This window comes from Staurois parvus, unplaced genomic scaffold (assembly GCF_062004578.1).
Source record: "Staurois parvus isolate SC_StPar_1 unplaced genomic scaffold, SC_StPar_1.0 ptg000472l, whole genome shotgun sequence".
Taxonomy (NCBI): domain Eukaryota; kingdom Metazoa; phylum Chordata; class Amphibia; order Anura; family Ranidae; genus Staurois; species Staurois parvus.
Window position 1 is genome coordinate 1,844,635 of NW_028318268.1, and position 26,593 is coordinate 1,871,227.

At 43.0% G+C, this 26,593-nt stretch overlaps 1 protein-coding gene across 1 annotated transcript in view; it reads right to left on the reverse strand.

Annotated features, from left to right (window-relative positions):
* The window catches only part of LOC149452440 (ADAMTS-like protein 5), a 133,714-nt gene extending 112,602 nt beyond the window's left edge, over positions 1-21,112 (reverse strand). The window contains exon 1 of the mRNA XM_089689384.1: positions 20,684-21,112. Within this exon, the coding sequence (XP_089545510.1) occupies positions 20,684-20,700 (17 nt within the window). The 5' untranslated portion in view covers positions 20,701-21,112. The remainder of the gene's footprint in view (positions 1-20,683) is intronic.
* Positions 21,113-26,593: the final 5,481 nt, after the last annotated feature.

Sequence of the window (26,593 nt, forward strand, 5' to 3'; positions counted from 1 at the left end):
CTGAAATATGCTGAATTCATCCAGGTAATAGAAACTAGAGTCATTAGAGCCTTTTCTTTGTGCAAGCATTCAACAAAAAATAAAGATGACATCAATAATTACTTGAAAACCATTTGATGAAAAATTACTTAGGAAAATGGGAATACAACTTTAGCTCTACAAAATGCTCTATGAAAGCTTTACTGATGTTTAAATATTTTACAAATGAATAAATAAAAAATCCATCCACTGACAGCATATTCTCAACACACTCTTAAGAACATGCACTCTTGTTGGCAAGATCGTACCGTCATTTCCAACCACAGGCTACTATCTAAGGCAGGCCATAGATGATGCGGTTTTCTTTCCTGCAACCATTTCCGCTGAGTCTCCCGGCAGGGATGACTTCCCACTCCCCCCTGCCGGGAGACTCAGCGGAAGTGGTTGCAGGAAAGAAAACTGCATCATCTATGGTTATTGCTCAATGGATTGACTTGGGTACAATCAGCATGCCCAGGGGCGGACTGGCCATTTGGAAACTGGGGCAGTGCCCCAGGGCCTGGGGTCAGTAGGGGGCCTCATGAGATGCACCTGGTACCTTTTTCATAGGCTTTTTTGAGTTTGGGCAAGGACACAGGGGCCCCATGATCCCCTATTGCCCGGGGGCCCCATGAGTTGTCAGTCCACCCCTGAGCATGCCCATATATGGATTGAATCTCAGCAGGTCCCTGTTGAACTGGCCAAGATTCGATCCATCTATGGCCGGCTTAAAGTTAGGGTTAAGCTGGCTATACACCAGTAGAATTTAATTTGAATGTTCCTACCGAAATTCTGAAAAAAATGATTATCAGAGTTATCAAGTTAGCTAATTTAGTTTGAAGACCCTTGGGCCTCATTCACACCTGGGCACAGTGTTTCTTGATGCTCAAAACGTGTAACTCCAAAAACTACAGATTTATTTTAAACTACAACCTTCAAGCATTGAGAGCACATGAAAAACACAGGAACACATAGGAAAACATTGGGTAAAAATAATGTTAGAAAAATGTTCAAGCTTTGGATGCCCACAAAAATGTCTGTTCAAAACACTCAAAAAAACCTGCAAAATGATTTAAACTCAAGTATGAATGCAGAATTCAAATTTCCTCCAGACCTATTACTTGAAAGGAATCCAAGACGTATTGAACAGGTTTTCTTTTATGCCTAGAACATATGCATTACAATATGTATGATTTTGTTCAGATTGAAGACCAAATTCACAGCTAAAAGTTTGTTCATTCGAGATACATTTTCCATCCTGGTACTTCACTTTTATCATCACTATGGTTAAAAATGATTCTTCATTTGACCCCAATGACCATTTAAAAAAACAAAAATCAAACAAGCGTCCCAATAAGGAACATTGTTTTGTAAATAATTTTAGTAGTGTATGGAAAGCTTTATAGGGTGGCTACTGTTTGTACTTTATGCCAAGGGCCCATTTAAAAGCACGGTTAATTTGGAAACCTTAGAAGCTTTTGTAGAATCATTTGGCCAAGCCACAGACCAGCATCTCAATGACTTCAGCCTACATCCCTTTGATCCAATCACTGTCAGAACTGACAGAAATCATCTCCGCTAAAGTTGTTCAAAGGCAACTCTGATAACTATCTGATAAAAAGCATGTGATGAAGTGTCTTATTGACTCCATTGTGTAATTAAATGCCTTCATAGTCATGTGTTTCCCATGTGTAAACTCTAGTAAATACACAGAATTAGCCCAAATGTCACAGAAACAAAGGAACAACTACTCTGCTTCTCAGCTCATTAAATATACTAATTAACTTGTATTTTTTACGTGATATGCACCATTTGTCCAGATGTAACCTCTTCCACATGTCAATGGCATTAGTCATCATTAGTCTCCAAGTGATTGTGCCTTCACAATGGAGGCTTAATGTATTCAGCCAGGAATAAAGGACTGAATTAGCCCAGAAGCAAGGACCTTACTCCCCAGGCCAATTAGACCTAGATTTCACAAGAACTCAATTTTTTTTATTGGCGAAAAAAGTACTCAAGTTTGAAAAAGAATGTATACACAAAACAACTAATTTCCTTGCACAGAAAGGACAGGTTTATTCGACAATGAAAATATTTGGACATACAAGATATAACATGCATGCACTGACCAAAGATCTGAGAAGAGCCATCATGCATGATGGAGTAGAGACAGGCTTGAAGTTTCTGATACTAGAGATCAGATGAGTGAATGCAGGATGATGCAGGTAAAAAGAAGGTCAGCTACTTCAAGGCTGTACCAGTATTTTGAATGTTAACCTGAAACGTTACTATACTGTACATCAAATACTTGAGAAAAGAAAAACAGTTCTTGACCAGAAGACAGTCCTTACATTTACTGGAACTAAAGATGCTCTGCATACTAAGTGCAGGACAGCTGTGTATACAGATTGCTTAATATGATGTTCATACCAATGGAGGCCATCAATCAAAAATATCTGAAGGGAAAAGTCTAAACGGGCAACAGTCCCAGAACACCAAAGAAACATTTGAGCCCTTGGTGTTTTATCTCAAATATAATCATGTCAGTAGTTCACACACCACAGGGTTGATTTACTAAAAAAAATAGAGGCTGTTCACCTAGAACATTGTATATTCACCTTGTAAAGTGAACGTTTGTGCATAAGATGAAGCTGTATTCACTTTGAGCACCCAGGAGAAATTAAAGCTGAACTCCAGGTACGATCTGTATTGTATACTTACAGTGGATATAAAAAGTCTACACACCCGTTAAAATGTCAAGTTTCTGTGATGTAAAAAAATATGACAAAGATAAATCATTTCAGAACTTTTTCCACCTTTAAATGTGACCTATAAAAACTGTACAACTCAGCTGAACTGAAATCTTTTAGATGGAGGGAAGTAAAAATAAAAAAACTAAAATAATATGGTTGCATAAGTGTGCACACCCTTAAACTAATACTTTGTTGAAGCATATTTTGATCTTATAACAGCACTCAGCCTTTTTGGGTATGAGTCCATCAATATGGCACATCTTGATTTTGCAATATTTGCCCGCTCTTCCTTGCAAAAACACTCCAAATCTGTTAGATTGCAAGGGCATCTCCTGTGCACAGCCCTCTTTAGATCCCAGATTTTCGATGGGATTCAGGTCTGGGCTCTGGCTGGGCCATTCCTAAACTTTAATCTTCTTCTGGTTAAGCCATTCCTTTGTTGATTTGGATGTATGCTTTGGGTCGTTGTCATGCTGAAAGATGAAGTTCCTCTTCATGTTTAGTTTTCTAGCAGAAGCCTGAAGGTTTTGTGCCAATATTGACTGCTATTTGGAACTGTTCATAATTCCCTCTACCTTGACTAAGGTCCCAGTTCAAGCTGAAGAAAAACAGCCCCAAAGCATTATGCTACCATCACCATGCTTCACTGTGGGTATGGTGTTCTCTTGGTGATGTGCAGTGTTGTTTTTGCGCCAAACATATCTTTTGGAGTTATGGCCAAAGAGTTCATTACACCATAACACATTTTCCCACATGCTTTTGGGAGACTTCAGATGTGTTTTTGCAAAAGTTAGCCGGGCTTGGATGTTTTTTTTTGTAAGAAAAAGCTTCTGTCTTTCCACTTTTCCCCATAGCCCACACATATGAAGAATACGGGAGACTGTTGTCACATGCGCCACACAGCCAGTACTTACCAGATATTCCTACAGCTCCTTTAACCTCCCTAGCAGTAATCCAGAGTGTGGCTCGGGGTTGATTTACACTACTAAAAGCGGTAACCCTGAGCCACACTCGGGACTACACTGTAGTGCTTGTCCTACGATCTCCCGATCCTTACTTTGTCCTGCGATCCCCCAATGTCCTCCCGCTGTTTCCTCCAGCATCCGTCTTCCGGGTTCACTTCCCTGCGAGCGTTGGGATGCAGGGGGGCGGAACCAGCGGGAGATTCAAAAAAGTAAAAACATGAGATACACAGAATACATTGTAATCTGTTAGGATTACATTACTGTATTAAACCATTTCACCTAAATTTTGTCCCTAGTTCTTTGTCCAGTGCCCTGCCTGCACCTTTACCGTTCCTTCTGCCTTAAAACCTGAGAACGTCCATAGCATGTTCGGACAGATTTAAGTGAGTTATTCCTAAGAATTACAGGCCTACAATATAAAACAACAATTTTCCATGCACAACAATGTACCGCTTTTACATTTAAAAATATTGACATAATTAGACTGCCAGGGAGGTTAACCCCTTCATGCCTAAGGGTAAAACAAATCTAAATGCCTAAGCACAATTTTGCAAAAGCCCAGTTCTGTGAGGCCTCATATTAATGTTACGTCGGCGTGAAGGGGTTAATGTTGCTGCAGCCTCCCAGACCAGTTTTCTTCTGGACTTTTCATCAATTTTGATGGGACGTCCAGTCCTTGGTAAGGTCACTGATGCGCCATATTTTCTCCACTTGATGATGGCTGTCTTCACTGTGTTCAATGATCTATCTAATGCCTTGGAAATGATTTTGTACCCCTCTCCTGACTGATACCTTTTAACAAAGAGATCCTACTAGAAACAGCTGAACTTTTTTGGGGGTTAATCAGAGGCACTTTAAATGATGGCAGGTGTGTACTGACTCCTATTTCACATGATTTTGAATGTGATTGCTTAATTCTGAACACAGCTACATCCCCAGTTATAAGAGGGTGTGCACACTTATGCAACCACATTATTTTAATTTGTTTATGTTTACATCCCCCATAAAATATTTCGGTTTGTTTTTTAGTTGAGTTGTACAGTTTACAGGTCACATTAAAAAGTGGAAAAAGTTCTGAAATTATTTATCTTTGTCTCATTTTTTTACATCACAGAAACCTGACATTTTAACAGGGGTGTGTAGACACTTTATACCCACTGTACATTGGTTCAGCTTGGACCCATCTTTAGTAAGTATGTCATATCTCATACTTGAGGGACCACTGGGAAAGCTATCACTGTAGTAGTCGGCACTACCATTATGACAGCTATTAGATTTTTTCACAGTATTCAAAATGACTGCTTGTTCACGTAATTCACCTTAAATAGTATTGGCCCAATACTCATTTTGCAAAATGATCATACACTGACTAAGTGAACAGCCTCTAGTTTTCCGGTACACAATCAGTGGCCTGGGAGCCCCATGTGGCCCTTTGGCACTTACTGTGCAGCCCTCAGGGTCCCGTAGACCATAGTCTGCATTTTTTCCAACCTATGTACTTGCTCGGGCTACTGAAGGAAAATATACTTTTTTGCTGTCCATCCCTTTCTTCTTTTTTTTTCCACTGATCTTTTTCAATATCAAATAGGTTATAAGCAATTTTTATGGGGCTGTAAACAGTGGCAATGTGCATTGATTTGTAAGGGGCTGTAATACTACTGATCTCCAACAGTCATAATCTAGAAATGTCTTCCTGAAGTATGTACCCTGTCTCCAACCAGGCCTGTAATATGGCTCTGACAATCTCATGTAGCATGTCTACAGTCTGACCAGCTCATGTTGCATCTACAATCTGACAACTTTTTACAGCATTATATTCACTGTTTATGTGCAGTCTCTTGGTGAAGTTGCCCACCACTTTTCTAATTCTTTAGTAATTAAACCCCATGTAACAGAAAATGAATTAATTCTGAGGTGGCTCTGCAGCACCGCTTGTATGTTCTTCAGGCACCACTATCCTTGGTACTAGATTTTGAAGTTGTAAGTGGGCTTTGGCTGCCACCAGTGCCAGATTAAACTCTGAGGAGGCCCCTAGACAGTCAAGACCTTGGGGCCCCCTGGTGGGTTTCTGATAGTTCTTCAGGTGTGTGTTCTAGTGGGATAACATCGAACCAAGTAGTGTGCACATCGGCCTCCAGATGGAGATGACCATCACTACTGTACATTACACATATCTAGATTGCACCAAACATTTTTACAAACTGACAGCTGAAAGAAGATGAGCTTTTAAGAGACAAATTGTAATGTGAACCTGATGTCTATGGTTTATGTACTTTAAGTTGATATTGGATACATTACACTAATACAGTATTTTCCCTATAGAGTCTTTACCCTCTTCCTATCTGGCCCATGCTGATAAACGGGCGGATGGGAGCACTGTGGATGTGGGTGGACATTTCTAAACCTCCCCCTGCATCTATTGCGTGTGCATGCTCCCTGGGAGCGCGTGGCACTGTGATCAGGGCCTGCTGTGTCCATAGGATCGCTGTACGGGATCTGTGTGAGGTCCCGATTCATGTGATCACTAATTGGCCAATCAGTGATCCATGAATAGTAGCAACCAAGATGTTACTTCTTGACATCATTGCTTACTATGTGTGAATTCTGTGAATGATCACCAAGATCACATGGTAGAAGACTATTCACAACAGACTTGTACCATGTGAAAAGCTGTGACCAATCACAGCTCGCACAGTATTTCTCAATGGCTGCAGGAATGCAGCCAGAGAGAAGGAGAAATGATTGCTTTTACAGCCTTTATGGGTGTAAAAGCAATCAGTGTAAAAATAGAAAAAAAAAAATCTTCATCACCCCCCACAAGTAGTACAGTGTCACTATGGTGACACTGTACTGCTAGAGTGACCATATGTAAAAAAAAAAGCAAATAATAATATAAAAAAATAAAATAAAAATGTAATTAAAAAAAAAGTTGAAAAATTATGATGTTTGGTTATAAACTAAATTTGTTTGTTTTTTTTACTAAAAAGATAGATGAATACATTTGGCCAAGATTTATGAAGAAAGATTTATTTGCAAAATTTTATAAGAAAAATCCTTTTTTTTTATCTTTGTCTTTTTTGTTTACATAGCAAAAAAATGTAAATCCCAGTGGTGAATAAATACCACCAAAAGAAAGCTCTGTCTCAAAAAATGCTAAAAATTTCATATGGGTACAGTGTTGCATGACCGCGCAATTGTCATTCAAAGTGTGATAGCACTGAAAGCTAAAAAATGGCCTGGACTGGAAGGGGGTGAAAGTGTTCACTCTTGAAGTGGTTAATGTAATGTTTTTGTTTCTTTGAATTGATTCATTTTTTCTACCTTTTGTAAACAATTCAAGAAAGCTTCAATGTAATTTTCTTTCAAGAATAAATCGATATTGATCTGTTGTTGCAAGGCCCCTAAACGGCGTGGTGCCCACAGGCTGGTGCCTACTCTGCTTATTTGGTAATCTGGCAATGGCTGCCATTCTTTATAGAAGTGTTCGATAAGCACCTGTATACAACTAAGCTAAAGTGAATTGATCCAAACGTCAAATAACCATGACTAACAGTCCTATAATTTACAGCTAAACTCCAGGAGCGATCTGTATTACATACTGACATTGATCCAGCGTGGCACAATGTAACTATGTAGATCTAATACATGAGGGACTGCTATGGAAGCGGAATCATTGCACAGTGATAGCAGTGATCTTGTATTTGTTTTTAATGAATACAAGGCATTCTCTGATTGGACAAGGTGGATATTGTGAAGTCACCTCCCTTTCTCTCCAAAGAGTAGTGGTTAATGATTCATAATCTGAATGGTCTAGGGCAGTGGTCGGCAAGCCGCGGCTCGCGAGCCACATGCGGCTCTTTACAAGCTTAAATGCGGCTCTTCTGTGTGCCGGGCGCCCGCTCCCCTCCCTCCTCTCCCTCCCCTCCTCTCAGACGGGCGTGTGCCGGGCGGCCGCCCCCTCACCTCCCCTCCCCTCCCTCCTCTCGGACGGCCGCCCGCTCCCCTCCCTCCTCTCGGGCGGCCGCCCCAAAAGTCAGGACTCTGCAGCTGTCAGGATGTAGGCGGGGCAGCCAGGATGTAGGCGGGGCAGCGTGACGAACTCCTCTCCTCTCACAGTCCGCCCTGAAGACCAGAACGGCGCGGGAAGCACGACGAGAGGAACGCGCGGAGCAAAGGTAAGTGAATTGACACAGGGGGGACTTACTATATGGGGGATGAATTTCTATATGGGGGACTTACTATATGGGGGGGGACTTACTATATGGGGGATGAATTACTATATGGGGGGGGACTTACTATATGGGGGGGGGACTTACTATATGGGGGGGGGACTTACTATATGGGGGGGGGACTTACTATATGGGGGGGGGACTTACTATATGGGGGATGAATTACTATATGGGGGATGAATTACTATATGGGGGATGAATTACTATGGGGGGGATGAATTACTATGGGGGGATGAATTACTATGGGGGGATGAATTACTATGGGGGGATGAATTACTATGGGGGATGAATTACTATATGGGGGATGAATTACTATATGGGGGATGAATTACTATATGGGGGATGAATTGCTATGGGGGATGAATTGCTATATGGGGGATGAATTGCTATATGGGGGATGAATTACTATATGGGGGATGAATTACTATATGGGGGATGAATTACTATATGGGGGATGAATTACTCTATGGGGGATGAATTACTATGGGGGATGAATTACTATGGGGGATGAATTACTATATGGGAGATGTATTTTCAGTTTTAAAAATGTGGCTCTCAAAATAAATTTCAATCGTGGTTTTGGCGAGATTTGGCTCAGTTGAGAAAAAAGGTTGCCCACCACTGGTCTAGGGTTGTCAGTGGTGTACCCCAAGGTTCAGTGTTGGGACCCTTACTTTTAAATATATTTATAAACAATATAGGGTCTGGGATTATAAATCCCATTTCAGTCTTTGCAGATGACACCAAGCTGTGCAGAGGAATAACATCCTTACAGGATGTCTCCAATTTACAAGCCGACCTCAATGTTCTGTTTAATTGGGCAACTAGGTGGCAAATGAGGTTTAATGTTGATAAATGTAAGGTTTTGCACTTGGGGGCTAAGAATATGCATGCATCATACATACTGGGGAGGTGGGGGGGTACAACTGGGGGAATCAATGGTGGAGAAGGATCTGGGGGTTCTGGTAGATCACAAGCTTAATAATGGCATGCAATGCCAAGCTGCGGTTTCTAAAAGCGAGCAAAATCCTCTTGTATTAAAAGAGGTATAGACTCCAGAGAGAGAGATATCATATTACCCCGGTACAAATCATTAGTAAGACCTCATCTGGAATATGCAGCTCAGTTTCGGGCACCAATTCACAAAAAGAACATTGGGGAACTGGAGAAAGTGCAGAGAAGGGCAACCAAACTGATAAGAGGCATGGAGGAGCCTCTATGAGGAAAGATTAGAGGAACTGAATTTATTCTCTCTTGAGAAGAGGAGATTAACGGGGGATATGATCAACATGTATAATACATAAGGGGGGAAATGATCACCATGTATAATACATAAGGGGGGGATATGATCAACATGTATAAATACATCAGTGGTTCATATAGTGAACTCGGTATATAGCCATTCACCCCGAGGTCATCACAGAGGACAAGGGAGCACTCTTTACGTCTGGAGGAAAAGAAATATAATCTCCAAACACAGAAAGGTTTCTTCACAGTGAGAGCTGTGAAAATGTGGAATAGACTCCCTCAAGAGTTGGTTCTGGCCAGCTCAGTGGATTGCTTTAAAAAAGTCCTGGATTCTTTCCTAAATGTACAGAATATAACTGGATATAACATTTATAGGTAAAGTTGATCCAGGGAATATCCGATTGCCTCTCGGGGGATCAGGAAGGAATTTTTTTCCCTGCAGGAGCAAATTGGATCATGCTTTGCTAGTTTTTTTTTGCCTTCCTCCATTTCACCTGTGGGTATAGGATTATAACTTTTTTTTTTTAATGGTTGAACTGGATGGATTTATGTCTTTTTTCAGCCAGACTAACTATGTAACGCCTTGCTACAAAAATCCTTTAGCCTTTCAGGAGGGAAAAAAAAAAAGTTCCCACTTGCCCACAGCAGTACCAGGATTTTCAAACTGATAAAAAGCTACGTTTGGCTGGACATATAGACTCACACCTTTACTTTCTTGCACTTTTGTTAAAGGCGTAAAGCCCAATTGTAGTTTCCAAAAATGATACAGTCAAGGCAGATAAAAACAGTGGTATTGAATGTCTTGTGTTTCTAATGCTTCCCCAGCAGTAAAGTTTATGTCCAACAGGATGCTGCAGCTAAAGGCCATTAAGCAGAGCAGCAGTCTCTCTGCATTGGTCCAAACTGCCCTCGGCCTAGTCAGAGGTACATCATCAAGAACCTTGCTTCCTAATGACCAGCATCTAAAATGGAAAGTTCTCATGGATTATGCAGTTCAGCTGGTTAACTACCAGCAGTATGGTAGATCCCAGTACTGGAAATAAAGTACATAAGGGTTTGACATAGGGCAAGCAACAGAATTACATGCAGGTCAATGCCTAGTTTGCTTGGAAACCTGCCTGGTCAACCACAGGGAAGGATGTTTTTCTGGCTAGTTGCGAGAGAGGAGGATCCTTTATCATCAGTCTGATGGTATTGCTGTCATCTACAAGGGAAGGGAGGCAACTCATGCTGCTGTGACATAGAGAACTCCCACAAAGAATGACACGGGATCACAGCATTTAGCAGGGACCCCATGGAATGACACAAGGCGCACTCCCGTACCTTCTCTTCTCTCCTGACAGGCAACCATATGGATGTCAAATTAGGAGCAGGGGCTATGTCTGTGTAGCCATTGTGTCCCAATTGACATGAATAGGAATGCCTGCATGGGGATGTACAGAACACCTGTGCCTCCCTGTACTGGTAAACATGGCCCTTACACAGGTGTACAGTGCATCCAGAAAGTATTCACAGCGCTTAACTTTTGCCACATTTTGTTATGTTACAGCCTTATTCCAAAATAGATTAAATCAATTTTTTTCCTCAACATTTTACAAATAATACCCCATAATGACAATGTGAAAGAAGTTCATTTTTAAATCGTTGCAATTTATTAAAAATAAAAACCGAAAAATAACACATGTACATAAGTATTCACAGCCTTTGCCATGACACTCAAAATTGAGCTCTGGTGCATCCTGTTCCCACTGATCATCCTTGAGATGTTTCCACAACTTGATCCACCTGTGGGAAATTTAGTTGATTGGACATGATTAGGAAAGGCATAAACCTGTCTATAGAAGGTCCCACAGTTAACAGTGCATGTCAGAGCACAAACCAAGCCATGAAGTCCAAGGAATTGTCCGTAGAGCTCAGAAACAGGATTGTATCAAGGCACAGATCTGGGGAAGGGTACAGAAAAATTTCTGCAGCATTGAAGGTCCCAATGAGCACAGTGGCCTCCATCATCCGTAAATGGAAGAAGTTTGGAATCACCAGGAATCTTCCTAGAGCGGGCCGCCCTGCCAAAATGAGCGATTGAGGGAGAAGGGCCTTAGCCAGTGAAGAAACCAAGCACCCGATGGTCACTCTGAAAGAGCTCCAGTGTTTCTCTGTGGAGAGAGGAGAACCTTCCAGAAGAACAACCATCTCAGGCCTGTATGGTAGAGTGGCCACATGGAAGCCACTCCTCAGTAAAAGGCAAATGGCAGCCCGCCTGGAGTTTGCCAAAAGGCACCTGAGGGACTCTCAAACCATGAGAAACATAACTCTCTGGTCTGATGAAACAAAGATTGGCCTGAATGCCAAGCGTTATATCTGGAGGAAACCAGGCACCACTCACCACCTGGCCAATACCATCCCTACAGTGAAGCATGGTGGTGGCAGCATCATGCTGTGGGGAGTTTTTCAGTGGCAGGAACTGGGAGACTAGTCAGGATTGAAGGAAAGATGAATGCAGCAATGTACAGAGACATCCTTGATGAAAACCTGTTCCAGAGCGCTCTGGACCTTAGACTGGGGCAAGGGTTCATCTTTCAACAGGACAACGACCCTAAGCACACAGCCCACATAACAAAGGAGTGGCTACGGGCCAACTCTGTGAATGTCCTGGAGTGGCCCAGCCAGAGCCCAGACTTGAACCCGATTGAACATCTCTGGCAAGATCTGAAAATGGCTGTGCACCGACGCTCCTCATCCAACCTGATGGAGCTGGAGAGGTACTGCAAAGAAGAATGGGAGAAATTGCCCAAAATTAGGTGTGCCAAGCTTGTAGCATCATACTCAAAACAACTTGAGGCTGTAATTGGTGCTAAAGGGGCTTCAACAAAGTATTCAGCAAAGGCTGTGAATACCTATGTACATGTGTTTTTTTGTTTTTTTTAATAAATTGCAAAGAGTTAAAAACAAATTTCTTTCACATTGTCATTATGGGGTATTGTTTATAGAATGTTGAGGAAAAAAATGAATTTAATCCATTTTGGGATAAGGCTGTAAAATAACAAAATGTCACAAAAGCTAAGCGCTGTGAATGCTTTCTGGATGCACTGTATGCTTTAGTATGTCCCTGTGAACATAGCCTAAGAAATTGCTCACCTTTTGTTTTGATGCATCTGAAATGTGTTTAGCGGAGTTAACCTAAATGTTCAGTTGGACTTAAAAGTATATTTAAAAGGGTATTTTTTTCCCTAAAATTAAAAAAAAGAAATTGTATTTACCTGCTTTGTGCCATGGTATAGCACAGAGCATCTATGATCCTCCTCTTCTGGACCCCCCTGCCAGCACTCTCTGCTACTCCTCCTCTGAGTGCCCACTTAGAAAGCTGTGTAATGAGGGTGCGCTCTTGAGCTTGGCTGTGTACATCCATAGACACACAGTGTGGCTTGGTCATGCCCCCTGCTCCTTCCTCACAGGATATGACTGACAGCAGTAGGATCCAATGGCTCCCTCTGCTGTCTGTGTGTCCTATGAGAAAAAGAAGAGAGAGCAATGCTGCTGCAGAAGAGCATGGTGCTGCATTGAGACAGGACTCTGATAAGTGTTTGAGGGGGCAAATACTTTTCATGGAATGCAGTCAGGTAAAAAAAAAAAAAAAAAAAAAAAAAAAGTCTTAACTTCAGTACCACTTTAAAGCCAAAACTTTTTTTTTATTGTTAAAGTAGGAACTGGTTAAAAGCCTTGCTACTTTTTTGCCATCTGTGGCCCTTTCAAGATAATTTTCCTTCACTTTCTGTAGTATAGACATGTGAGGTTCTAAATCTTCACCACTTTAGCCAAAACTGGCTTTATACACTTTTACTGGCTAATTGTTTGGCAAACAAAAAAAACACTAAAGGCGGCGCTCCTCAAATTAATATTTCTCTAAATGAGTGATCTCAAGAAATAAATAATGGTGCATAACTAAAATAAATAATATACCGGGTGATACCAAACAAGGCAAATGAATGTGACAAATAATTCTGTGAATAGACAAAAAAAGTCCATATAAATGATAACGTTCATAAAAATAGTATTTGTGAAACAATAAATCTTCTATGTTACTGTATATTAAACTCTTGTATAATGTGACCCAGAAACACTGTGAAAATCCACCACCAAATGATTTGAATCCACTCACCAGAGGTCCATGCTGGTAAAATTATAAACCAGCTACAATCGCTCAACTCTGGGAGCAACGATCTGCAGAAGCATACACCAGCTGATTGAAACTCCTTCAAATGACAATTGGCTCCTCATATACTAGGAATGGACCATAATGGAAGAAAAAAGTAATCCACATAGTGTAAAACCATCCAGGCATTTATTCAGTGCAAAACGTATTAAAACCACTCACATTTAACAGTGTCGAAGCCAACACTAGCATATAGTGCACAGAACATTATTAGTCATAGGTTTCCTCTGGTCTCAACAGACAACGGCAGCTCACCCATACGTGGTGACGTCACCTCCGAGGCCCCGCCCACCACCAACTTTTGAATGTTTTTTTACCTTAATGCAGAGAATGCATTAGGTTTAAAAACCTTTTGGCCTTTAGAACCACATTAAGGCTAGGCCAAGTTGGCTTAAGCAATAACAAACTCTAGATTTCCCCAGTCTTGTGAGGGCAGCAATGCGAGTGCATCCCATGAAAGTCAAAACATGATTGCAGCCTATTGACCCTTTCGGGCCCACTCCCCAAGTGCAGGAGTATTAAAGTTTTCTGGTTCTTTGCTAAATTGGCTTAAGCCTCGTACACACGATAAAAATATCGGATGAAAAATACTGCGTTTGTAGCAATCGTCTGATAATCTGATAGTTCGTACACAGCTTTCGGGAGCTGACCCCAACAGTTCATGCAAAAATATCCAAAGGGACAAGTACAAAAATTTTCTTGTATGATAATAGAATGAAAGATTTTTGTTTAATCAGTACAGTATTTGTCCATATAAAATTGAGTGACCAAGACCACGAATGCTCGGAAACAAAAGAATGCATTACAATACATCACATCATTTCTGAAGTTGTATTTTGTCTTAGGAGAATTTCCATGACTTTAGTAACCTCTTAGTTGAGATGAGAGTAGCATGCAAAAAACCCCAAACAAACGATCATTCGTCCAATATTGTCATCACGTGTACTATGCTTTATGGTTAGTTTATTGTCTATGTGCTGTAGGCTAGGCTATGTTGGCTTATGGTCGGTTTATTGACTCTTTGCTGAAACTTTGGATCACCCCTTAAATAAACATCACAACCATTTCAACCTATCAAATGTTTTCTGTTTTGTCTTGAATTAGAATTGAAGATTAGACAGATTATTAACAAGACAGAATTTTACTCCAAACAGATGCACAGTTAAGAAGAGGTCAGGGATAGTTTTTTGTGTTGCAGCCACATTGGAGAATTGGGCCTTAAGCTGACCATTCACAACCTATGGGTCCGAACGGGAGAAAATCTATCTTCTACCATCCATTCTAAACCATGTGAATGAAGAAATCTCCCTGCCGGCTACAGTATTCTGACAGCCAGCACTCATAAATGAATACCCGAATAGTGGTTGCATCTGATCTGCTGACATTTTTCTAACTGACTCCTTTGATTTTCTGATCGAAGGATGTTGAGCAGCTAGGGTACCAACAAAGCCACTCATGGCTCAAAGTTCGGCTTCGAAATTTACTCTGTGTATGGCAAGTGAGCACATCCAATGGTCAAGAGAACCTGTTCTCACACCCCAGTGAAGCACTATACAGCTCCCTGTAGTACCAAACTGTATTGTCTATGATCTGTCAAGTATATTGCAGTGATCACCTCTTTCCTTTATAGGTTTGAATCACTGGGTGGCCTGTCACATGCACTCTTAGGATCTTGCCTTCAGGATGCACAGTCATACATAAGTCTGCATAATGTCTTTCGCTGTAGCAGACCTCTGAATTAAAAAACAAAGTACAAAAGATGTAACTTGCACCCTGTCTGTGCATTTCTAACAACACTTCTGACTAATGATAGAAGGACCAGATCTGCTTAACATCATAATGACCTGCTGGCCTCACTAATCCAGTTTGTTGATATTTGTCAGAATAACCGATGGTCATCATGACTTCTTACTCACAGCTTCTGGCAATGCTTCCTACAAGAAATGACACTCTATACCCAGGCAATCTCTGTAAATCTCCGGATAATACACATGGCATGCAATACACAGAGTGTAGCAGCTGTCACTTTCTTCATTCATTCCTGATTTTCTCTATCCACACAACACATATGCTCACTGCTAGAATCTATAGTAGAAACCTTTCCAAATATACAGTATATATATATATATATATATACATACACACACACACACATACATATATATACACATACACACAGTATATATATATATATATATATATATACACACACATATATACATCTCATTTGGACACACACGTGGTATTTTGGTGGTCATTGGTAAGAATGTCCATCCCCTTACAATGGTGGTCAGTGGAAAGAATGACCCCCTTACATTAGTGGTCATTGGAAAGAATGCCCTCCTTACATTGGTGGCCAATGGAATGAATGCCCCCCTTACATTGGTGGCCAATAGGAAGAATGGCCCCCTTTACATTGCTGATCACTTGGAAGAGTGCCCCCCCTTCCAATGGTGGTCAATGGAAAAATTCCCCCTCCTTTACATTGGCGGGAACAATACCTCCCTTACAGTTACAGTGGTGACCAGGGGGGAAGAATGTTCCCCTTACACTGGGCGGTCAGTGAGCATAATTCTCCTCCTCCACCTTGCACTGGTGGTCAGTGAGAAGAATGTTCCCTTACATTAGTAGTCAGTGGGAAGAATGTCCCCCTACATTGTTGGTTAGGAGGAAGAATGTCCCTCTTACTTTAGTGGTCAGCCAGAAGAATGATCCCCTTACATTGGTGATCAGTGGGAAGAATGTCCTCCTTACATTGGTGGTCAATGGAAAGAATGCCCCCCCACCCACACCTTACATTGGTGGTCAGTGGGAAGAATGCCCCCCTTACATTAGTAGTCAGGGGAGAAAATGCCCTCCTCCCTTACATTGATGGTCAGTGGGAAGAATGCCCCCCTCCCTTACATTGGTGGTCAGGAGGAAGAATGTCCCCCTTACATTGGTGGTCAGTGTGAAAGGATGTTCCCCCTTACAGTGGAGGTCAAAATGTCCACTTTACAGGCAGTTAAAAAGATGATTGATGTATGCCACTTTGCCACGTGGCATTGGCCTAGGAACTATGCAGGTACCTTGAGGTTTCTATTAAGCCTGGCTGAGAATGGCTAAACTAGACCATAGATACAGTTGTGCTCAAAAGTTTGCATACCCTGGCAGAAATTGTGAAATTTTGGCATTGATATGGAAAATATGACTGATCATGCCAAAAAATGCTCTTTTATTGAAGGATGATGATCATATGAAGCCATTTATTATCAAATAGTTGTTTGGCTCCTTTTTAAATCATAATGATAACAGAAATCACCCAAATAGCCCGGATCAAAAGTTTCCCTCCGCTGGAATGTTTGGCCTTGGTACAGACACACAAGGTGACACACATGGGTTAAAATGCCAATTAGAGGTTAATGTCCCACATCTGTGGCTTTTTCAATTGCAATTAGTGTCAGTGTATAAATAGTCAATGAGTTTTGTTAGCTCCTATGTGGAAGCACTGACTGGGCTAGATACTGAGCCATGGGGATCAGAAAAGAACTGCGTGTTAAGGTAATGGAACTTTATAAAGATGGAAAAGGACATATAAAGATGTCTAAAGCCTTGAATATGCCAATCAGTACTGTTAAATCGCCTATTAAGAAGTGGAACGTTCGGGGATCTCTTTATACCAAGCCAAGGTCAGGTAGACCAAGAAAGATTGCAGCCACAACTGCCAGAAGAATTGTTCGGGAGACAAAGGGAAACCCATAGGTAACCACAAGAAAAATACAGGCTGCTCTGGAAAAAGACAGTGTGGTTGTTTTGAAGGAGTACAATATGATGACACTTGAAAAAAAACGAGCTGCATGGTGGAGGTGCCAGAAAGAAGCCTTTACTGCATCAATGACACAAGAAGGCCCGGTTAGGCATGTCATGGTGTTGTCAGGCATATTGTAACCGGGCTTTTTTGAGGCATCGGTGCAGTAAAAGCTTATTTCTGGCACCTCGACCAAACAGCTCATTTTTGTTCAAGTGTCACCGAATTGTAGTCCTTAAAAACAACCACACCATCTTTTTCCAGAGCAGCCTGTTTTTCTTTTGTGGTTGCCTGTGGGTTTTTCTTTGAATCCCAGACAATTCTTCTGTCAGTTTTGGCTGCAATCTTTCTTGGTCTACCTGACCTTGGCTTGGTATCAAGAGATCCCCGAACTTTCCACTTCTTAATAGGTGATTTAACAGTACTGATTGGCATATTCAAGGCTTTGGACATCTTTTTATGTCCTTTTCCATCTTTATAAAGTTCCATTACCTTGTTACGCAGGACTTTTGACAGTCCTTCTCTGATCCCCATGGCTCAGTATCTAGCCTAGTCAGTGCTTTCACGTAAGAGCTAACAAACTCATTGACTATTTATACACTGACACTAATTGCAATTTAAAAGCCACAGATGTGGGACATTAACCTCTACCTGGCATTTTAACCCGTGTGTGTCACCTTGTGTGTCTGTACCAAGGCCAAACATTCCAGGGGAGGGAAACTTTTGATCCGGGCCATTTGGGTGATTTCTGTTATTATGATTTAAAAAGAAGCCAAACAACGATTTGATAATAAATGGCTTCATATGATCATCATCCTTCAATAAAAGAGCATTTTGTGGCATGATCAGTCATATTTGCAATATCAATGCCAAAATTTCACAATTTCTGCCCAGGTATGCAAACTTTTGAGCACAACTGTACATTGCATCTGATAGGTCTGAATGGAATCTTTGGGATGTATATGTATTACCATATATTTTAGTTGGTTCCCCTGACTGCATATATACACATCATATTGCCCCCACTTAGAGGATTAATATCGCAGTATTCTAACACTGATCACTGAGCAGCAAGATAAAAGTACAGCTGGCAATATATGTACATATAAGTGGCAATCCAATGGTGCAATCTCCATCAACTTCGTTATGCAAGACCCTACCTAAGGCCTGGCTCACACCTTTGTTTTTGTTTTTTTTTGTGCATTTCACATAGTTTCCTATGGGACATGTTCACATCTATGCATTTTTTCAGACAGTGCGTTTTTGCTGCAATAGACTTCAATGGACATGCAGCAGAAACACATGTAGTGCATTTTTTATGCATTTTTTTTTCACCAATAGGAAAGTATTGACTTTAATGCCAGTTTGGTGTGACTTTGGATGTGTGGGACTTTAAAGCAACTTTTTTGTTTAATAGAAAACTAGGACTTGTGTTCAGGTATAGCGACTTTTATGCGACTCTCTAGCACTTAAGTAAGAGTAAATTAGCATCCAAGTCGCACCCATTCAAAGTCGCATCCAAGAAGCACATGAAAGTCGCATCAAAGTGACATTAAAGTAAATTTCCTATTGGCAAAATAAAACACAAAAAAAAACACAAAATGCAATAAAAACGCATCAATCGCAACATGCAGAGGTGTGTAAATAAAGGATACTTTCAATTTATATTCAGCCAAGTAGAAACTAAAAATGCATAGGTAGAAGCGGACTGACAACTCATGGGGCCCCCGGGCGATAGGGGATCATGGGGCCCCTGTGTCCTTGCCCACACTCAAAGCACACTCAAAAAAACCTATAAAAAAAAAGGTACCAGGGGCATTTCATGGGGTCCCCTACTGACCCCGGGGCCCTTGGGCAGTGCCCGAGTGCTTGAATGGTCAGTCCGCCCCTGTGCTTAGGTGTTAGTAGTTCAAAAGAAGAATCAGAATACATCATGTACCAATTAACGATTTAATTGCTGCTTCCAACCGGTGGAAGGAAACAAAAGGACAGCAATCCCTCACTTCTAAACAAGTTACATTTCATTTTCAATGATGGTAAGCTCGATAAAGATCAAGGAGTTGCTGAAATGATATTTTTTATACATAGAGGTCTACACAGGAGTAAAAGTACATACAATCTGGGAGTTGTCAGTTCTGAAAATCATAAAACAAATTTTGCTTTGGACCAGAACTTTATCTCGCAGGAACTCTTTGGCCAATTGCCATACATTGGAGAAAAGCAAATACGGGACCTCATGTCATAACATCTTACTTTAATTGTTAGCTCTTCAGGATACAAAAACATTTACTCCCATATTTAAAAAAAAAAAGTTCAATAAGGTAATATGGAAACATAGGCGCCTGATGGCAAAAAAAAGACTAAAATGATTACTTTTTATGGGATTGTCTTTTTATAGGAGTATAGACCTAAACTTATGCAGGCCACAGACGGGTCAAACATCGGCCGATTTTTCGAACGATAAACGAAAAACCGGTAGTTCGTTCGGCCGACGTTACCACCAACGGTTTAGAGAGAAAAAAAAAAAAAATCGGCCAACTAAATCAAAGTTCACCCCATAACTTCTGTCCCTTGCAGGTCACGGCTCATGCGCTGATTTTTTATCGTTAAAACGATCGGCCGATTTGGCCATCATTGCCGGAAAAATCGTCCAAATCGCCCGCAAATTTTCCAACATGACCGATAATCTCAAAGTGCAAAAAAACGGAAAAAAGGCTGACCAATTAACGCGCTAACAGTGCGAAAATCGACCGATTTTTTTCTCGCCCGAAAAATCGGCCGATTTTCGAACAGTCTATGGCCGGCATTAGACCCAACACATTTCAATTCTCTTATTCTGGATTGACATGCTACCTCTACTGGAAGTCTACTTCAAGAATCTACTACTCTTTTAGTAACATATTGCTTTCAATTATTACTCTTCAACTCTCCTCTTGTTACCTTGAGGTCATATCTGTGCTATGAGCTTCCTATATATAATATATATACACTACCCTTCTGAACCTTATTCACACCTTTAAAGGTTTCAACCATCCCCCTGCAATGAAGTCCGGGAAGGTAGTAAGTCAGAGAAGTGCCAGTTCACCATCAGAACATTTGCATTCTTACTCACATTCTCGCACATAGCACGAGCTCCTTTCATGTAAATTATCTTTTCCAGGTGCATGCCTCTGGGATAAATGAGTTGTTCATTAATTTGTAACGACCTTTATTGGCAGGGCAATTATTTTGTACGTGATATTCCTAACATACTAAAAACATGTGATAAAACATTCAATCCAAACACAACAGGATAAGTTGACTTGGAATCAAAAGTTACTTATTTAAAAAAAAAAAAAAAGTGACAGTTCTTTCCAGCTGAGTCCAATAAGATTTAATCATTATGTCACATGGCTGAAAAGAAAGACCCTTGTTTGGGAGTTTCCAGTGTTTGGGCAGACAGGGCATCCTTGTGATGCCTTCCGTAGACTTACCTACAGCTAGGAAGCATCCTCCTGCCTGGTGGTGGTGCAGAGGTTAAATCACATCAACGCAGCTCCGATGTAACAGCAGTAATGCTGATCAGTGACGGTTTCCAAAGTACTCAAGGAAAAGTTCTAAGATCCACAGGTGATCAGTCCACAGTGGTTGTGTATGCTGGGTCCAGGCTCTGTGCTAGACAGCAATGCCCCCATAGCTATGGTCAGCCAGGGGACTGGACTAGGGGTGGCCAGGCTGTGTGTGTCCTCTAGCCCATAGCTTCAATGGATCTAGCTCCAGCTTAGCCTACACTGTGATTGCTCTGCACAGCACTGATTGAGCAAGTATTTGTGAGCAGCAGAAGGAGTGAAAGCAGTTCAGGAGCTCTGCCCTCCCGCCCTGAGCTCTCCCACACCCTCTCTGTCTGCCTTCTTCCACTCACTTGGTGGAGGTGTGTGGAGCTCCTGCAGGGAGGAGGCGCAGCACAGCTCACTCTGTATGACAGCGCTGGCGGAATGTGTGATCACTAGTGTGGAGAGGACGCATGGACGTAGATGGAAATCCCCAAGGGCGAGACAAGCCATCGATTGCAGGGAGAACAGTATTAGAGTTCATTTACTAAAGGGATAGAGGCTGTCAGTCTTCACCATGGGAAGTGTAGGCACACTTTGCAAAGTGAATCTTCACGAATACCCAATCATGTGCAAGGAAAATTAAAGCAAACAAAAATGACATGATAAAAAAATGAATAGCCCATGAAAAAAAAAAAATTAAAAAAACATCTTTTGTTGCAATACTCACTTTCAATCCAGAGCTCTCCCCGGCGGTACTTCTTTTCTGCCTCAATTGTCCCCAGGCTTATGGGCAGCATCATTCAACACACTTCTTCTGAGTCTCGGTTGCCCTGCACCTACTTCCAGCCTGTGACTGGACAGTGAAATGAGAAGAAGCATAGCGATGAGCTCCAAGATAAAATTTTAAACAATCAGCTTTTGTTGCAAAATTCACTTTTAATCCAGAGCTCTTCCTAGCAGTACTTCTTTTCTGCCTCAAGATGTCCCCAGGCTTATGGCCAGCGTCAGTCAACACACTTCTCCTGAGTCCCAGTTGCCCTGCACCTACCTCCAGACTGGGACTGTACAGTGAAATGAGAAGAATAGTGATGAGCTCCAAGGTAAAATGTTTTTTTAAAAAAATCAGCTTTTGTTGCAACATTCACTTTTAATCCAGAGCTCTCCCCAGAAATACTTTGTTTCTGCCACAAGATGTCCCCAGCCTGATGGCAAGCATCATTCAACCTACTTTCTCTGAGCCCAGGTTGTCCTGGAACTGTCTACTGTGACTGCACAGTGAAAGGAGAAGAAGTACAATGAGGAGCTCATCCATCTGTCACTGCTCTCTCCTTCTATCGGCATGCCTCTTGTCAGCCCATGAATTGATTGGCTTCTTCTACTACTTTTTCCTCCCACACTCCAGCTTTGCTAAACAGGGGCTGCTAGAGGCTCACACCAGATCAAATGCAGGTACTTACACTGCTTACATGGAAAAGAAAAGAATTGTAATAATGTCAGCATGATATCAGAGCTGCATTATTTGTACATTTATATCTTTTATGCATGCCTACAGTTTAGCTTTAAACAGAGATCATTTTTAGGGTTTCTTCACACCTGCAATAGGAGCTGGACAGAAGATTGCTGTAGCTGGAATGACAGGTTTATGCAAACAGATGTGGCTGGAAAGCTTGTACAAAGCAATGACAGGCTAACAGGAGCAGTGGCGTCCCTAGGGGGGTGCGGGCCACACAGGGTGACACCATCACAGGGGGTGCAGGAGCAGGATGCCAGCAGAGCTTCTAGAATCTGTGAAGGTCTTGGCCAGTTATTGGAGTGATCCTGGATTCCTAGCACAGTGACAGGGTTGAACCTATATGGGGTTAACTGATCTTGCAACCCATAGTGACCCACAGGATCAGTTTCAGCGGTTTGCAGCCTGTAAGGGGTTAATTGTGGCAGCTCTGTGTTACAGTCGGAGATTGGCTTCTTCAGCCTGAAACCAGCACATGCTCAGTTGCTTCAAGGGAGATACATATCTTCATGGGTCCGGGATACTCATTTTACTGCTACACCGACACCGTTCCTTGCTCTCTGGAGGGGGGGCACCACGTGTTACCGCACCAAGTGACACCAACCCTAGGGACGCCTCTGAAAAGGAGCCATTTTCAATATTCACAAGTATCCACACATCCAGTGGTTAGGGACTAATGGTGAGCCCTGGATTTTTTGTCCAGGGCTGATCATCTGTCCCTAACTGCCTGTAATTGCTCAACAGGATGATATATGGGAACAGTGGTGGCTCCTGTTGACCTGTCATTGCTTTGCACAGGCTTCTCGGCTGCAGCTGTTGTCATATACCTGTGATCCCAACCACAGGAATCCACTGTCCCTAAGGCCTCATGCACACTTGATATCAAAAACGTCTGTTTTATACATTTGCCTTTTTTTCTCTAAGGGCTCGTTCACACTTGACTGTTTTACCACACTTACCAAACGCCCCTATAGCATTTGGCAATCGTTGGTCTGGCGTTTGCGGAACGTTTTTTAACGCTCCGAAAACGCCGCATGCACGGTTTAGCGCCAGTTGCTAGGCATTTGCCGAGCGTTAAAAACGCCCCACAAACGCCTATAAAGAAGTTTGAATGGTGTTACCGCTCCGCAAACGCCCCACAAACGCAGGCCTTTGCGGAGCGGCACCATAGACTAGAATAGGAGGCTTCAACGCCTCCTGATTTGACCAGAGGTGTCCGTTTTGCCGCGACGCTACTGCTCCCGTTAGAACAGCACCATGTGCTGCAATGTGCAGAATTGTCAGAGGCATTTGGGAAGCGGTAAAAACGCTTCCCAAACGCCTCTCTGCCGCCTGCACACAACGCTAGCATCCCTCCATGTTAGTCTATGTGTCCATGTACACTGTAGGTATTTACAGGAGTTTTGAGCCACAAAAAAAAAAATCACTTGTGCGTTCAAAAGAAGAGTGTTTTGTCAGGAAAATGCCTAATGCACCTAAATGAGGGTAAACATGCCTAAGCGCTAGGCGCGTTTAGCGCTTGACTGTTTTTTAATTTCAGTGGCTAGAATAAAAGAATATTCTGGCCTATGATATAAACACCCCAAAAACTTGATGGACCTAAACACACCTAAAGGCACCTGAACCATGTGATGTCTGCATTAGCTTTTTTAGGCTTTCTTTCTTCTATTTTCACTTGGTGATCCAACCAGGAGGTCTATTATTTTTCAAAAGAACAAAATCTGTTTGAGATGTTTTAGCTTACAGGGATGAGACAAACCATTTATCACTGGCTGGGGTTCTTACAATGATTAGCTTTTATTTATTTATATAAGGGTTTGACAAATTTGCTTTGAAACTAGGAGCCTGCTATAAAAAGTTAGGAGCCAAACTTTAATATATTTTCTATAGATGACACTTTAAAAAATCCCTATAGGTTATCAGTTTAGAATTATGGAGGAGGTCTGATGCTAGAATTATTGCTCCCATTCCGGCGTGCGTGGCGATATGTAACATGTGTATCGCAATCAACGTTTTCATGTGTAGGTGCCCCAACGTGAGCACTTACGTTTGTATATGTGGGGGTGGGGGGACTTAAACATTTTTTTAGGGGGGAGGATTCCATGTGCTTGGGTGTAACTTTAATTTTCTACAATTAAAAAAAAATGTTTTACTAACTTTTTTTTTCATGACATAGGGGACATAAGTCCGCTATGTGATGTTTTTATGGTGACAGATTCTCTTTAATGAGACATGCAGGGTCTGAGACGTGCACATCGCATTGCATTACATTCTTTTTCCTGCCATGCTGGTTAGGGAAACTGCCAAACGGACCCGGAAGTGAATTCATACATGCCTCTTGCGGGTCAGGAACAAGTAGGGGAGAAGAGCGGGCATCTGCTCTGCTCTTCTCCTTCCCATCTACCCTGCTGCCCCTGCTATGCCAACAGATGGGCAAGAGGACCCAGGATACATCCCTGCCCCTGAGCCAACCCTCTGAGGGGGGAAAGAGGTGGGGGAAGGGAGAAGGAGGTGAGAAATGTGAGAGGTGAGAAAGAGTGAGAGGAGGAGGAGAGAGGGAAGAGAGGGAGGGGAGGGGGTGAAAGAGAGAGAGGGGGGCAGCAAGAGAGAGAAGGAAGGTGAGGGGGAGTGAGAGTGAGAGAGAGGGGGTGGAAGGGGGCCTGGGGGGTGAGAAAGAGGGGAATGAGAGAGAGAAGGGGGTGAGAGAGAGATAAGGGGTGAGAGAGAAAGAAGGGGTATTGAGAGAGAGTGTAAGAGAGGGGGTGAGAGGGGGAGGGGTGAGAGAGAGGGGGTGGGGGGAGGTGAGAGAGAGAGTGGGATGAGAAAGAGGGGAAAGAGGGAGAGAGAGACAGAAGGGGGGGTGAGGGTGAGGGAGGGTGAGAAAGAGGGAGGTGAGAGAGTGGGTGGGAGGGGAGTGAATGAGAAGGGTGAGTAAGAGGGGGGTGAAAGGGGGGTTAGAGAGAGAGAAGGGGGTGTGAGAGACAGAAAGAAGGGAGTGAGACAGAAGGGGGGTGAGAGAGGAGAGGTGGTGGGAGGGGAGTGAATGAGAGGGGGGTGGAAGGGGGGTTAGAGAGAGGGAGGTGAGAGAGAGAAGGGAGTGTGAGACAGAGAAAAAGGGGAATGAAAGAGACAAAAGGGTGGTGAGAGAGAGGGGGGTGAGGGAGGGTGAGAGAGAGGGGGTGGGAGGGGAGTGAATGAGAGGGGTGAGTAAGAGGGGGGGTGGAAGGAAGGTTAGAGAGAGAGGGAGGTGAGAGATGGGGGGGTGACAGATGGGGGGGGGGTGAGAGAGAGAGAGAAGGGTGTGAGAGAGAAGAAGGGTGAAAGAGAGAGAGAAGGGGGTGAAAGAAAATGGGGGGTGAGAGAGAGACAGGGTGAAAGAGAGGGGAGTAAAATAAGGGGGAGCTGGGAACAAGAGAAAGATGGTTGACAAAGGGGGGGGGGTGAGTGAGAGGGGGTGAGAGAGAGGGTGGGGGAGGAGGTGAGAGAGAGGGGGGTGAGAAAGAGCGGAGAGAGAGAAGGGGGATGAGAGAGAGAGGGGGTGAGAGACAGAGGGGGTGAAAGAGAGGGTAGTGAGAGAGAGGGGGAGGTGGTAGGTGAGAGAGAGAGGGGGAGGGGGTGAGAGAGAGGAAAGGTTATAGGGGGCGGGTAAGAAAGAGAGAGAGGGGGTGAGGGGAGGTGAAAGAAAGGGGGTGGGGGGGGTGAGAGAGTGGGAGGGTAAAAGGGGGTGGGTGAGAAAAAGAGAGGGAGAGGAGGTGGGTGAGAGAGAGGGGAGGGGGGTCAGTATGTCTGCTGCTCACAATTATGGCCCCAGGCTGCTATCTTGTAGGCTCAAGCAGCCAGGATCTAGAGATGCTGCTGTGTGCTGTATATTTAAATCTGCCGCCTTCATAGCTCCTTTCACAGGTGTGTGTGAAGATCGTACTCCGTCCACACACAGGATCATCTCCAGATCTTCCCAGCCAGGGACGCAGCAGCATGAACGGGAGATCAGAGATGCAGAGCCGGGGCAGTGATCCCGGCGACCAGTGAGCAGACACTGGCCGGGCTTGCTAGAGAGGGTGTTCCCTGTTCTATGTCTGGACCAGGGGCGGACTGACCATTCAGGCTCTTGGGCACTGCCCGAGGGCCCAGGGTCAGTGGAGGGCCCCATGAGATGCCCCTAGTACCTTTCATAGGCTTTTTTGGGTGTGGTTTGAGAGTGGGTGAGGACACAGGGGCCCCATGATCTCTTATTATCCATGAGTTGTCAGTCCACCCCTGGTCTGGACATCGGGCTCTCTGCTGTCTCTGTCCTCTCTTCATGCCCGTGTGTGTGACAGGAATCGGGTGGCACAGGAGCC